This window comes from Dipteris shenzhenensis, chromosome 6 (assembly GCF_047967505.1).
Source record: "Dipteris shenzhenensis isolate YYH24624 ecotype China chromosome 6, Dip_SZ_1.0, whole genome shotgun sequence".
Lineage (NCBI taxonomy): Eukaryota > Viridiplantae > Streptophyta > Polypodiopsida > Gleicheniales > Dipteridaceae > Dipteris > Dipteris shenzhenensis.
In genome coordinates this window covers 1,212,514-1,228,759 of record NC_141601.1, presented here as the reverse complement: position 1 = coordinate 1,228,759, position 16,246 = coordinate 1,212,514, and the positions used below count along the sequence as shown (strand labels likewise).

Genomic DNA, 16,246 nt, shown 5'->3' with positions numbered 1-16,246 from the left:
AGGTGACTTAGGGACCCCCCACCTGGAAGAAGAAGAAAAAAAAACACAACAAGAACAATTTGTTCTCTATTCGATGGGAAAAAGAGGAAGGAATAAACCTCAGCAGGTGCAATGTCAACAGACGCTCTTCCTCCACTACTTTGGAGACTCCAGCTATTCCACCACCCAGGTCACCCCTACAAGAGGTGATGCACGCAAGGCCAGTGTTCTTGACCTTCCCATCCTTATCTTCACTATGAGACGCGCGTTGCAGGCACGCTTGGGCAGAGGATACGCTTCATTGGCCAGACTAGAGAGGCAGTCCTTCCGTTCACACTTTCACGCTCCATGGATCAAGGGGCTGCTCTTTGACTCCTTGGTCCGCCCAGCGGGAATGTATGGCAGCCCTTATTGGGGGCCAGACTTATCGGATATAGAGTGGGCGCAGGTGGAACGGCTACAGGTTCTCATACTATCACTGATAATTCACAGTAAGCCATCTGTTCCTCACCAGATCATCAAGGTTGAGTTTGGGTCATCTCTATTATAGCTAGATGGTTATCACATATCTATACCGAGTCAAAGAGGATGGGGATTACTCTTCCGGATGCAGCAGGCTGTCGTGGCTAGCATTGTCTTCCTCGAAGACACTCTCAGCAGGGGGTGACCACAGATGCTGGTATGCATGCACAGAGAGATGGTTTGAGGCACTGGGGCTCCACATGGACAAACTTCCTCCCTTCCAGTATAGTATGGACGCTCCATTCTCCCCTCATGTCACACGATGTCAACCAGGTAATCCGTGAGGATCTCTTATAGCTACACACATTTCGGACGTGGTTGGGGCTGAGTGAACTCCCAGTGAAGCTTAGCTTCTACAGAGGTCGTTGTTTACATATCATAGAGGAGGGTTTCATTGACGCACCAGGATACACACAGATCCACTTACCCCACTCACTGAGGATCTCTATTGGACAGTTCCGGGTCTCTTCACATAGACTTCGTATCGAGAGCGGCAAAGTAGAGCGCCTATCCAAGGAGAGGCGCTTATGCACATTATGTGACATGCAGGAGGTTGAGACGGAGGAGCACTTCATCTTTAGGTGTCCCGTTTACTATGAGATCCGAGGGCGTTTCTACTGCCTCTTCAGAGATAGCTATGGGGTTTTGTCCCGATTCCTCTCCGTTCTAGATCAAAGATGCTTGGTAGGCTTCATTCATGAGGTAGTCAGACACCGCGAGCGGATACTTCGATCACGAAGATAGGAGCAGACCTCTTCCTTGATAGACCCCTCTAAGAGCTCTATCACAGAGTTCTTTCAGCCATATCACTTGGACTCCCCCGAGACGAGACCTCGGCATGATCGGGACCTAGAGCCAGTGACTCGACAGCTGAGACAGAGGACGGGCGCGTAGATTACACTTGGATATATTAATACCCTCCGTGTTTCGCATCGGAGCACGGCCCACAAGGGTTACTATAGCCCTTGTTAGGCGTAGAGCTATGACCAGCAGACGTCACAGGACCGCACCATCAAGTGGTTGACAACACTCTATCGTTGACTTCATGCTTCTAGTGCCTCATCCACCTGTGATGCCTTGATGATGTTGATGATGATATGATTGATATGTAGTCGACCACCGACATGACTATGTTGTACTCAATACTTAGGGCTACTATTCTGCATTTTTTGGCATTCTGCATTGGTGTGGATGCTCGTTTAGTAGCTCCACCCTCACAACTCGCTTGTATCAGGATTTTCACAGTCTCATAGACCCATTGGTCTTCCGAAGACTTTAATAAACTTTCTTTCTTTCTTCTTTCTTTCTCTCTCTATGAACTTAGGATTGGGACCCATAAGAAACACAAGGAACTAGATGAGAGAGGACGTTTCCTAGAGGGTTCTCTTCATGTCGAGTAGCTTCTGCCCTTTGCCTTCCCTATCCTCTTATACTAATAGCCAAATGTTGCCTCATAGGACCTTGAGGGAGCCTTCCTTAATTGGCCGTTTGCATGGGGGCGCTTCTTCATGTGGATTGATAGTCCACACATATGTTTGGTTCCCTTATGGTCCTCTCTTACCTTTGTATCTTGCAACTAAGAAAACCATGTCCATATAAATCTGAATGTTTTATGCAAAGATTGAAACCTTTCATTTCCTTTTCCCCTTGAGTATGCAAGGGGTTGCTTCATTAGTGGCTATGTTACAAGGTTCAGTTGTAAGCTTGAAAATTTCATGTTCTTTAATATATACAACTCTTGTAAAGAGAACCATAGCACTCACAACCATGAATATGTTAGTAATTTACTCATTGTGCATCTGTGTACTCAAAACACAATTTCCATTTAGAAACTTGCAAATCAATTCCATAAGCATTAAAGAAAACAATTTAACAGAGAAACAAGCAAAGCATGAGGAGCACACACGAGCTCACTCACGCTGCACGTTTTTAGTGTAACTCAGACTCAATCAAACATCCTTGTCCTTGGGATGAAATTTGTGTCTAGATCACCACCATAAGCATACAATTGAATAAAACAAGCAAACATTTGTAAGCTAGAGAATAGAGTAGGTTTTGATACCAAACAAGACACCCCTATATGGTTAGTTAATCTAGAGACAAGCTAGAGAATAGAGTAGGCTTTGAAACCAAATTAAACACCCCTACATGGTTAGCCTTGGTTAATCTATTTCTGAGCTACGCATAGGTTAGGGCACAAACACAGGGACATGCTTGGGTACGTTAGTGCATCATCATCTAATCATATGTCCTCAGCCAACTCCTAGGTGAGACTAGCGTTTCATATAGGGCGGCCCTAGGTGCGCATAGATGTCTTTAGGGAGACATAGGCCTGGACGAGCTTCATTCTAGCTGGGTGTTCTATAGAGGCCCTCTACCCAGAATGCCCAAATAAGTCAATGTCTCACTTATATAGGTATAGGTTGTCCACGATGTCTCAACCGTAAGACTAGGTTAACCATATCTTAACCGATCTCCATAACACTAGCTACATTATGTCCTCACGTAGACCTGCATATCTTTGCTCTCACAAAAAACTACAAGGCTTTCAAATGCATCTATAGCCCCTCTGCTATATCTGAGATTAGTACCGCATCATCCACATATAGTAGGAGAGGTATAACGGACTCTAACCAAGGTCTATCCTAGACTTCCAATTTGTCCACGGAAGAGGCTATCTCATCCATGTAGAGGCCAAAGAGGGTGAAGAAGGAGGTGCAGTTCTGCTTCACCCCAATGTTGTTACTCAACTGCTTTGACATCACCTATGTGATGTTGGCTGTGCTTGTAAATCTCTTGTATAAAGCATGACTTCCCGTATAACGTCGTGCCCATGCGAAGTTGTCCAATGAGGCAAGCCTATGGTGCAGACGTGCCGTGATGAAGAGCGTGGAGGTGGTGGGGTGAGGGATGTCTTCATTATTGTTTTTATCGACTTTAGATGAGGAGCTATCCGGTAAAACATGTCGTCAATAAGAAAATGCACGTGGCCTTGTTCAAATGGTTGACAAGACTTGGGCGATTAGCTGGATGAAGTCATGGGGAAGTAATGCGACACCAACAGAGCCAAGATGCCAAAAGTTATGCAGACGATGTAAACAAAGATAAAGAAGAATTTCCATGAAGAGCACCGTGAAGGATACAATTTGTTTGGGCCGGTTAGGAGCATCATAAAGTGTGTGTGCATAAGCTTTCCAAAGCCTAGGGTCGTTAATAGGACATTGTGACTTTCTATCCAAAAGCTTCATCCAAAATTATTTCGAATTGCTGCTATACAAGACACTTGAGAGCTCTTACAGCCACATAAACAGTATGTGGGCACAATAACGTACGGGAAAAAAGGATCTGTTTCTTTAAAGCAGTTGTCTTACACAAATCAGATGTTAATAGAGCTCAAACTTAGCAAAGAGGGCTCTAAGCCTCTCAATTTAGCATTTCTTTCAGTAAGCATGTTGTAGCTTAAGATCAGACACTCATTTCATATGCTGTCAATGTGTCGGTCCCCTTCTTGAATCTTGTTACTGGACTTACGGATGCAAAATTGAGTCCAATGGAAAGCTTGCTGATAGTCTGTTTCCTTGCTGCAGGAGGGTATGTTTCTCCTTCAGAGTTTGTGATCAGTCTTGAAAGGGCTGCAGCCGTGCTTTATTTGCAGGTACTTTTCAAAAAGTTATCTGACCTTCAACTTGATGCATCAGCAGTCAATTGGAAGGTTTTGCAACTGGCACATATTTTCTGCTTGAATTGGCCTGTAAAGTTTTTGGTTATTGACAACAATTTTGCAATATTTCAGAATGCAGCCACCATGGTCGCTGCTCTTGCGTCTACTAGTGTAGGCTCATCCGCCCCTATGACCTTGGAAGGTAGTGGGGCCGATTTCAAGGAACCACTTCCCGAAGTAGAAAATCCTGAATCAGAGGAGGCAAGCCCATCAATGTCTTTTTCTCACAATGGGACTTTAGAAAGTGAGAATGGCAATTCGGGCACAAATTCCGCAGAAAACAATGCAGTTGACCAAACAGAAAACACTCTATCAATCCCCACAAATGGGCCACATTCTGCCAGTCCCATAGGACAGACTTGTGCCATGAACGCGGTATCCAATCTACCATCAAATCAAACTGCTTCTGAAAGTGTTGCTGCATCACAAGTTTGTGAGATCCTGACACTCAATTCTTCCGAAAAAGTTGCTCCTTCAGAAGTGTTTGAAACAGAAGGGTCATCTTCCAAGTGTAATGTACCTGCTGTGAAGAAAAATCAGAACTCTGGATTGGTACTCTTGCAAGTCAGATTGACAAATGGGGAAAGCCTTAGAAGGAGCTTCAATGTGAAAGATCCTTTAACAGTTGTGAAAGTATTTGTGGACAACAACCGGACAGATGGAAACACAAGCTATTCCCTTGCATTGGCGTATCCTCGAAAAGTTTTTGATAATGAAGGTACGCGTTTTTCATGCAATATCTTGTAACAGTGTTTATGCTTTTCCCATGTTATTAAACGAAAGCCCTAAGTGTCAAAAATTTGTCCTTTCTTTCTTTCTTGCCTGAATCAAATAAAGTGGAAATTAATGTAGAGCATGAGTGAGGAACACAAGAAAGTGCTGCAACCACGTGATAGTTACTTTTCTCTAACAAGACAACCGGAATAAAGTGGTGGTTCCTTTTTGTAAGAGCAGATCAGGGCTCCTACTGGCATGGGGCCAATGCGTGATCTCTCGTAGTTTCTCACTTCTCTCAAGACATATCACTGGCAGCCAAAATCCCATCTATCTCTAGGAAAGGCAACTTGGAAAGTGCCAGTGAGGCAGAAGTGCTATCCATAGCTCCCATCCCTGCTATCCCAACGAATCCTCCAGTAGCCCCTTTGGATGAACCTTTGTCATGAGGGTGAAGAGGGTTGGGGCCTGGAAGTTAAGACCCAGAAAGCTGGGGCGCCCCTTCAGGGGCTGCAGAAAACTTCTAGGGAAATGGGATACTCCTCTGGAATCTGAGTGCATACCTTTCTTACACACATGGGCTCGAGTATTTTTCTAATAGTAGTCCTTAATGCATGACTCACATTGATTCTTTGATGATTTCATAAAACCATCTCAGTATAAGCCTGAATCAGGTTTAACCTTACCAGTATTTGATGAAGGTTCTTCAGCAAGAAGTGTTTAGTCTGGTTCTTCAGCAAGGAGTGTTTAGTCTCTCTCTCCACCAGTTGCTCAGCGATAGGATTGAACGATGTATTTTGTTAGAAGGATAACCAGTTCCTCCTTCATCAAACATCCTTGCTAGTGATGATACTGTGTTCTTTAGAATAGTAAATCCTGTAGGCCTTGTGATTATCATTATAGCCAATAATTATACCGTAAACTGATTTATTATCCAGTTACCTTCTGTTGCAGCAGGGATACAAGCATGATCTTTACACCTGTAAAGGCCACTTCAAGAGTTTTGCTTAGTACGGCTTTCATAGCACTCCAGTTATGAAGGTACGTAGTATTACTGCTTCATCCCACAAGTAGTTGGTATATGACAGGCTTTCAGCATACTCTTGGTTTTATTACTTAGTATGGTTCATCATTGAGCGACACCGTTCTGTGGGAGTATCGAGAAGTAAAGTTTGTCTTTCCATGCCTTCTCTTTATGGATCTGTTGACTTATATTCTCTGATGCCTCAGCTCCGTGTATGGATCATCCTATCACTCAGCAAGAAGTTGAGGATGCTGTGGCACAAGAAAGTTTAGTAATGCAGGAAGCGAGGATAGTCCCTCGCTGGCTGCTCCGTGCTCTCCAAGAGAGAAAGCTCTTGCACCACTTTCTGGCTGCAAACGACGTGACACTAGAGACACTGAGGATGCCAACTGTTTTGATTCAGCTTGGGCCAGTAGTTTGCTGAAAATGAATGAAATTGATTGCTTTGATGATGCATGTGATAATCTACATTGGATGCAGGCTATGCAAGCAGAGATTGACTCCATTGAGACAAACCACACTTGGGATTTGATGAACTTGCCTATGGGCAAGCAAGTAATATGAGCTGAAACACAGATTAGATGGATCTATTGACAGAAGCCCGTCTTGTTGCAAAGGGCTATGCTCAAAAAAAGAATATAGATTATGACGAGACCTTTGCTCCCCCTTTGCTCCTACTTCTTGAATGACTACCATTAGATGTGTGGTTGCTATGGCTGCATTTTATGGATGGCATATCCATTAGATAGACATTAAGACTGCATTTTTGAATGGGGACCTTTGGAAGAGGTTTGTGTCTCAACCATTGGTTTTGTTGGACCTGGCAAGGAATACAAAGTTTGTACGTTGAAGAAAGCCCTGTATGGCTTGAAGCAAGCTCCTAGAGCTTGGTATGCAAAGATTTACCATCAAAGGGTATGTAGAATACTCCAAATGAAAGCACTCTCCATGCCAAAAAAGAAGGGGCGATTTGGTCGTCATTGTCTTGTATGTTGATGACATGCTGCTCACGGGTACTAATGTTGCAAACATTGTAGATTTTAAGGTTGAATTGCAGAAGACACATGAGATGTGTGATGTGGGGCTGCTACACTATTACTTGGGCATCCAATTTGTAGAAGGTCACAAGGGCATTGGTTTATTGTAGTTCAAGTACATTGGGAAATTGCTTGAATGGTTCAAATTTCAGAATTGTAGGCCTATAACAACTCGTATGGAGCCAGAGCTTAAGTTATCCATGCATGATAACGGTGAGCCGTTTGAAGCAGATTTCAAAGCTGAATTTGACATGACAAATTTGGGCATGCTAAATTTTTATTTGGGGATCCAATTTATACAAGACAAGCGTGGCATCGTTATGTCTCAATCCAAGTATGTGCAGAAGCTCTTGGATAGGTTCAACATGCATGATTGTAAGCACATTGCCACTCCCATGGAGCCGGGGCTGAAGCTTACTATGTATGATGATGGTGAATCAGTGGATGTCACACTTTACAGCCAGGCTGTTGGATGCCTCATCTACTTGTGCAATACACGGCCCGATATTCAATATGCAGTATCTCAAGTGAGTAGATATATGCATAGCCCAAAGACAACACATTGGCAGGATGTGAAACGCATCTCTAGATATTTGCAAGACACAAAGTCTTTTGGCTTGATGTTTCCCCGGGGGGGTGACTTGCAGATGCATGCTTACAGTGATTCAGAATGGCTGAGCAAGAAGCAATCTACAGTGGCTACTTTCTCATGTGAAGCTGAGTACAGGGCAGCTTTCACAGTGATCAGTTGAGTGTGTTTAGCTGCGACGTTTGTTCGCTGATCTTCATCTCATATTGAAGGGTCCTTCTCCTATTCTCGCTGATAGTCAAAGTGCTATTGCAGTGGCAAAGAATCCTGTGTTTCATGCTCGCACGAAGCACATTGAGGTTCATTATCATTATGTCAGAGAGAAGTTGCATGCAAGGGAGATCAGTATGATCTATGTGTCAACACATGACAATGTTGCAGACATCTCACCAAAGCACTTCCACGTGAGAAGTTTGAGGCATTTCACAGTGCCCTAAACTTATTTCCTTTTGGTGATTGATCACTACCTTGTACACCACATTGGCACTGCAGGGGGGGTGTTAGAATTATTATTTTATTATAGGCAGTGGCCAATGTAATGTAATAAGTGTGTTAGGGGCACTTTTCCCTCTTAGAGGTTTTTCCCCCTAACCACGGTCTAATCTCTAACCACGGTTAGTGATTAGATAGGGTTTTGTCACTTAGACAAAACCCTTATCTCTTTCTTTTGTACTTCAGTTCAGTCACTTCAGTTCAGTACACTTTGGGAGTGAACTACGTTCAGCTCACTCTCCATCTTGCTCACTCTTGCTCTCTTGCATTTTCTCACTAGGGCTACATTATCAATATGTCAGGGAGCGGCTGCATGCAGGGGAGAGATCAGCTTGTCTTTCATTTAGAGATCAAAATGTGGCAAATCTTTTCGCAATGTGAAAAGTTTGAGGCTTTCTGCAAAGCTTTGAACTTATATCCATTTCGTGGTTCCTTGTACATTCTGTCATTGTCATTGCAGGGTGGTGTTAGAAATATTAATTTCTAAGGCAGGGCCAATGTAATAAGGGTTAGGGGCATTTTTTCATCCTAAGGCCACAGTTAGTGGTTGAGTTAGTGGTACAATCAATTTTGAGTCATTAAAGGACAGCAAACAGGCTGAACCATTATCTGCCCGCACAGTAGCAGCTTTTTCGTCACATGCAAGGACACTTATTGGACGTTGCATTTATTGCTACAGCTTGCAACGAAGAGCCACTGTGCTACAAGGATGCCTTTGACAGCACCAATTATTGCTGCTGTGAAGTCAAGTTAGACTCAATGCATCACAATGGCACTTGGGAATTATTGTGATTTGCCTGAAGACAAGCATGCTATAGGCACCAAATGGGTATATAAACTCAAAAGGAAGCCTGATGTGACAAAATATGAAGAGGGGAGAGGAGAAGAGTAGAGATGAGGAGAGAGGGCACAACTAGAGAGCACACCACAAATGACTAACTGTACACTAGATTTAGTTGAAAAAATAAACCCATTTAGGGTTAGGGTTAAGATTAGGGGATCTAACCCTTTCCTTTATAGCACTCTATAAGGTTAGTGCTATGCACATATGATCATGTGATGGTGCTATGCACACATGATCACATGATGTTGAGCGTGAACTCTCAACACCTTCCCTCAAGATCAACATCATGAAGTAGGCCTTCCCTCAAGATGGTGATTCTGGGGAATCATCGAAGGACTGAGCATTACATTCCACCACACCCCTTTAATGGGAATGTCCTTCCTTTGCGTCAAACCAAGAGCTAGTCGATGTTTCTTGAATAGCTCTTTACCGAGTGGTTTGGTAAAGATGTCTGCAACATTCTCTTTGCTATCACAATGCTGCAGTGTGATGTCACCAAGTAACACTCTTTCTCTGATGAAGTGCTCTCTAACATCAATGTGCTTTGTCCTGGAGTGATATACCGGATTCTTGGCCAATGCTTGAGCCGATTGATTATCACAGTATATTGTTGTTGGCTTTGACTCATCAAAGTAAGCTGTTTCTGACAATAGTCTTCTGAGCCATATAGCCTCACATGCACCTGTAGTGAGTGCTCTATATTCTGCTTCAGTCAAAGACAAAGAAACAGTTGGCTGTTTGTTTGACAACCATGATATAGCACCTTAACCAAGGAAAAATGCATATCCTTGTGTCGATCTCCTGGTCTCATGATCTCCGGCATAGTCATTATCACAATATCCATGCAACCGTGGATGACTTCCTCTGTATTCTATCCCAAACTGTCTTGTACCTCTGATGTATCTCAAGACTCTTTTGGCTGCATTCCAGTGAGACTGTTTTGGATTTGCCATAAACTGTGCTAGTGAGCTTACTGCATAACAAATATGTGGCCGTGTGATTGTCAGATATATAAGCGATCCGATGAGTTGCCTGTAGTATTTGTCATTGACTGTAGACTTTTGTGAATCTTTAGTAAGTTTCAAACTCTATTCCATGGGAGTGGCTGCAATCTTGCAATCTGCCATATGAAACTTCTTCAGGAGACTGTTAACATACTTGAGCTGACTCATGAATGTGCTATCTGAATCTCTCCAGAACTCAATTCCAAGACAATAGTGCATAAGTCCAAGATCTTTCATGTCGAACTTTGCAAATAAGTCTTGTTTCAATTTTCTGATGAAGCTATCCTTGCTTCCTGTCACAATCAGATCATCTACGTACAAAAGTGCAATAGCAATGTCTTCCCCTGGAACTTTGTAGTAGAGAGTATGATCTGCATTGGACTTCATGTATCCCAGATTAGCAAAATACTTGTCAATTCTGCTGTACCAACTTCTGGGTGCTTGCTTTAAGCCGTAGAGACTCTTCTTGAGATGGCAAATCTTATTCTCTTTTCTTGGTTGAATATAACCTGCTGGTTGTTGCATGTAGACTTCCTCGTCTAGATAACCATTGAGAAATGTATTCTTGACATTGAGGTGATACACATTCCATTTGCTGAGTGTCGCTAGTGATATCAAGAACCGTATGGAATCCATCTTTGCTAGTGGAGCATAAGTCTCATCATAGTCTTGACCATATTGCTGTGCAAATCCTTTTGCAACTAGTCTGGCTTTGTAGGTGAGGTTTTCCATTCTGATTCCTCATCAAAGATTACATCTCTGGAGATAATGACCTTGCGGTTGATGGGATCATACAACTTGTATGCTTTGCTTTCTTCACTGTAGCCAACCATGATGCATTTGCGTGACTTCGCATCCAATTTCCTGCGATGATCATCATGTATGTGGGCATATGCTATGCAACCAAATATGCGGAGATGCCGAATGTCTGGCTTATGTCCAGTGAATGCTTCATAAGGAGTCATACCTTGTATCGGTTCGGTAGGAAGACGATTAAGCAAATAGTTTGCTGTAGCTATTGCTTCTGCCCAATACTGATTTGGAAGATGCTTTTCACTAAGCATTGCTCTAGCAGTGTCTGCTAAAGTCCCATTCTTCCTTTCAGCTCTTGCATTCTACTGAGGAGTATTTGCACATGTGAATTGTCTTCGTATGCTGTGACTTCTGTAAAAGTTCATGAATGTTGAAGACATGTATTCACCTCCTCTATCTGATCTCATGACCTTGATCTTTCTGCATGTCTAGTTTTCTACCATGGCTTTGAATTCTTGAAATCTGAAAAACACTTCAGATTTCTCTTTCAGAAAGTAGACCGAACAATATCTGCTGTAGTCGTTGATGAAAGTCAAGTAGTAAAGTGAACCATTGATGCTGCGGGTCTGGGCATAACCCCATACATCTGTATATATCAAATCAAGAATACCTCGTGCACGAGAGGTACTTCTGCCAAAGTTGGTTCGCTTTTGTTTGCCGAAGCAGCATGCTTCACAAACTTTTCCAAGAAACTGTAGCTTCGGAATCCCAATTGCCATATTGTGATTCCTGCGATCTAACAAGTACTTGAAATTGACATGACCATATCTCTTGTGCCATTTTGTAGATAGTGGCATTTGTTGCGGTTGAGCTGACATGGCATGCTTATTTGGTACTATAGCTAGCATTTTGTATAAGCGTCATTCCTTGACACCTTTTGCTACTAGCTGACATCTTTTGGATTTGTCTCTGATAGTGCATTCATCACGGTCGAAGATGACTCTGTAGTTGTGTTTTGTCATTTGATAGTGGCATTTGTTGCGGTTGAGCTGACATGGCATGCTTATCTGGTACTGTAGCTAGCATTCTGTATATAAGCGTCCTTCCTTGACACCTTTTGCTACTAGTTGACATCTTTTGGATTTGTCTCTGATAGTGCATTCATCACGGTCGAAGATGTCTCTGTAGTTGTGTTCCGTCATTTGACCTACTGACAAAAGGTTCTTGCTGAGCTTCAGAACATAGAGCACATCTTTCACCAATCCTTTCGTACCAGTGACATTGTTCATAGGGATAACACTTGTCCCTTGAACTGGATTCGGTGTATTGTGTGCTGTGTAGATGACATTTTTCTATCCTTCTAATGACTTCATTTCTGTGAACCATTCCTGCTGATTTGTCATATGAGATGATGCACCACTGTCGATGTACCAAGGATCATGTTCCACTTGGTCGACTTGATAGTTGTAATCCCATTTGGGATTGTAATCAGTGTCTGGATACACTGTATCAGTATGATGCATTTCCTCGCTTGCAAGAAACATATTTCCATGTTCATTTGCAAAATGACTGTGACTAGAATGTCCACCACGATGATTTTCTCTGTCTTGGGAATTTCCTCGATTACTGCTGGATTGACCGCCTTGGTCGTATTGCTTCTTGCGGCAATCTCTTTCATAGTGCCCAAACTTGTGACAGTAGTTGCACTGGATGTTTGACACATTGGTGGATGCATTCCCTCGTCCTTGAAATCTTCCTTGGTTGGAATGATTTTCTCTTTGCTGATTCTGATGTTGCTGAGGATGATGCTGATGCTGACTTTGATTTTGCTGCTGATGATGATCACTTTTCTGATATGATCTACCTCTGCCTCTGCCTTTGTTTCTGTCTGGAGCTGTGAATGCCTGATCATTAGAATGACCTTTACGTGCTTTACGTGCTTGAATAACTCGAGTCCTGAGTTCTTCACCAAGTAGGACTGACTGAAGTTCTTCCAGCGTCGAAATTTGCCGTTGGATGGCAATACTCTGGACTAGATTCTTGTATCCCTCCCTAGTCCATTCAGAATGACTTGAACCATTTCTGCGGAATTCATAGTCTCTCCTGTTGCTGCAAGTTAATTGTTGTAGTCTTTTATGCAAAGTACATAAGCATGACCGGTTTCGTTGCTGTTGCAAAAACTCTGGTTGATTTGGTTTCTTAGGGTGAGAATCATGGATGTGTTCTTGGACTCGTAGAGAGCTGCGAACATATCCCATGCTTCTTTGGATGTCTTGACTGTGTTGAGCTGTCCCAGCATGACATCTTGCACATTTTGCTTGATCAGATGATAGGCGTACTTATCTTTCTTATCCCATTCTGCTTGAGCTGGGGCAATTGCAAGATCTGCTACTGGTGCGGAAACTGTTTGTGTAGCTGTAGATACCGTTGCTGGTGCTATGACAACAGATGGAGTAGCTGGTGGCTGGATCGGCCAATGGTCTAGGTGTAGACCCATCGATAAAAACTCAGTATGAAGACTTTATATAAATGGATGCTCAAGTATGTGTGGGTGTGTGGATTTGTATGTGTGAGAGCATACTTTTATACTATGGTCTACACCCACTGTTGGGCATTGATGACGTCAGCGGGGATGTCATAGTAGCTAGTCCCTGCTATGCGTGATGGAGTTTATGGTTTTTAATCTTATGAGTGACTCTCGTGAGATTGAAACTGCACTATGTTGTGTTTTTAGAGGATGAGTTTGGGAATGTTCATGGATTCATCTAGGTATAGGTGTAGACCCATCGACATACTCCCATTTGTCCTGAAGTACAAGAATGGTCTTCATTCGGTATTTCCATGTACTGTAATTGGAGTTGTCTAACTTAGCAGATGCCTCCAGATTGAGGTTGCTAGTCGACATGGTGCAAGAAATGTACTAAAAAATGTCGTGAAAATCTCTGTATGAATCAACTGCAAATACACTGACTATGCCAAGTGAAATCTCTGAACCGTCGGTGAAGATAGAACTGCAATATATAAAATCTGATTTGTATTACAAGGCTTGTGGCAATGATGCCGGGAATAGCCAAGAGGCTTTACAAGGCTGAAATGATGTGCACGATGCTGTGAGATAGCCGAATAGGCTTTACAATGGTGGCATGTGTGTGTGAAATCAAATGCTATCTGTCCACTGAAACAATCTGCAATGCCTCTGTACTCTCTGAAGTCTGCTCACTGAACTGATGAACATAAGGTTTCAGGTAATGTAATGATGTGAAACCGTATGTGAGCGTATGGACTGACTCCGAGTAGGTACTAGTCGGGAATTTCGGGCATGGCTTAGATTGGCAACTTGGGAAAATTCAAAGCGTCCCCTCTATGGCGATCTAGTCTACTCTGATCTAGATCTATACCAACCGTCGATCGATGAAAGAACAGCAACAAATAATTCATTTTCTTTTATTCTTTTTAAGTGCTGGGTCAGATGCGTCGATGTAGAGGCAAATGTGCGTGAAGGAAGTGGTTTTGTCGGCGAGGCTCAAATGTGAGTGTAACTTGCGCCGAAATGTGCGTGTGATGTGACGAGCGTGTAGAGCACAAAAAAACGAGCGACTTTCCTTTTTGAAGCGTCCTCAAATTCTTCCTAGATCAAGAGATACGACTTGATCTAGGTGGAGGGGCAAAAGGAGTGCAAATGGTGCTCAATGATGATGTGTCACTGTGAGTCACATGCAGTGATGATGTGGCACTGTGCTTAGCAAGAGGTGTGCCAGTGAAGCCCTGTGCTGAGGTGGCACAAATGATGTCAGCAGATGATGTGACAGATGACGTGGCACAAATGACGTGGTAGATGATGTGGCACTGGTGACGTGACAGATGACGTGTCACTGGTGACGCGGCTATGCTGACATGGTTGTAATGATGACGTGGCAGATGAGGTGACATGGCAGATAAGGATTGCCACGTGGCAGTGTCTTGACCACACCTTGGTGTGTGGTGAGTCTGACCTTGGGCATAAGACGAAGGCCACGTGTCCCTTGGATGGCACGCCACGTGTTGCACTGAGGCTGACGGAATCTGTGGATACTGACAGAATTTGTGGGAGATTCCGGTGATTTTGTCTGTCCGTGCAGGTCGTAGGCTCTTAGCAGCTCGTAGCAGAGGGGTTGGCATTCGTTTGGCGATGGAGACGGTTGAGTCGAGCTCTGGCTTCACAGTGTAGCTGACTAGCGTCGTCTGGAGAGTTGACGAAGGTGCTTGCTGGCCGGCTAGTTGCGCCTTGGGCGATGGAAAGGTTAATGAATGCAAGAACATGCAGGTACTCTTCAGCCAATTAAAGACCTCTCAGATCGAGCAATCTCTGCGTATAAGACTTGTGTGATTTTTGAAGCTCAATCGCGCTCATGGATAGATCATTTGTATCCAACTGGCAGTGCTGAGAATCCCCTGGTTATCCACGAAGAGCATGTAATAAGAAGGCGGAGCTATCGAGGGCAAATACAAGATACATACTGCTTCTAATGTTCACCTGCCAATTTATGGCTAATCGAAGGAAACGCAAGCCTTGAGAAAAGGACTGATTGAAGTTGTGAATGGAGAACTAATGAGGCTGAGCCTAAAATTGGCCGCAGGCGTAGTGTTTACGAAAATCGTAACAGTGAATTGCTGATTGGGATGGAGCGCTGTGACAGTGTAGAATTGATGAGTGTTGCTCCCTGCCACCAAGACTCTAGCATCGGGAAGAAGGTTTGCAGTGGAGTGATAAACTCGTGGGAGCTTTGGCCTTCGTTTGTTGGAGTAATGGAGACACCGCAATGAATGGTTTGACGTTGTAGATGGGAGGAGCCCCGTCGACGTTATGCAGCTGGAAGAGCACCTTCGTCAAGTCTTCGTTTGATGTAGGAGTGCTCGTGAAGGAAACTGAAGCCGTTGATGGAGCGGCTCGTCTGCAAAGTTCATTGCCTGAAAGCTTTGAAGAAGGTCGTTGTGGGCAGTAGGGTTGTTCTAGAAGCAGTCCCAGAACTAGAAGCCTTGATATAGATCGCTATGACTTTGAGGCGCAGTCCGAGTTTGAAATTGATATTGCAGTTCATTTTTATTGGAAAGTGCATTAAATGGATATAAAAAAGCTTTCCCTCATGGAGACTTGCATGAGAAGGTGTATGTCACTCAGCGTCTTGGTTTTGAGATCAAAGGATCTGAAAATAAGGCATGCCGCTTGCATTAACTCCTTTGTGGTTTGAAGCAGGCACCCCGAGGTTGGTATGCCAAGATTTATAACAAGGAACAGTAACTCTTCTATTTAGTCTTGGATCTATAAAGGAAGATTTGGAATCTTTTGATCTCGAATTTTTGCTTCATGCGACACCATTCGCACTCTATATAAGGGGTCAGTGTTTATGATCAACAAAATAACAAGCAGATCTAGGGTAAAAAAGGATATGTACTTCACAACCTAAGATTATTCCTTTCATTTTAATTATCCAATCTAAAAAGAAGCTAAGTTTACATTCACAACACTAGGTAGATTCCAAACGAAAAGTTTCAACAATGGAAATCATTGACTCACCTATGATTTTGAT

General features: G+C 43.3%; 1 protein-coding gene across 1 annotated transcript in view; it reads left to right on the top strand.

Annotated features, from left to right (window-relative positions):
- LOC147900624 (Ubiquitin-like superfamily protein) overlaps positions 1-16,246 on the top strand; it is a 46,084-nt gene that overhangs the window by 17,360 nt on the left and 12,478 nt on the right. Inside the window, exons 7-8 of the mRNA XM_087376496.1 lie at positions 4,089-4,156; positions 4,295-4,940. Of these exons, the coding sequence (XP_087232622.1) occupies positions 4,089-4,156; positions 4,295-4,940 (714 nt within the window). The remainder of the gene's footprint in view (positions 1-4,088; positions 4,157-4,294; positions 4,941-16,246) is intronic.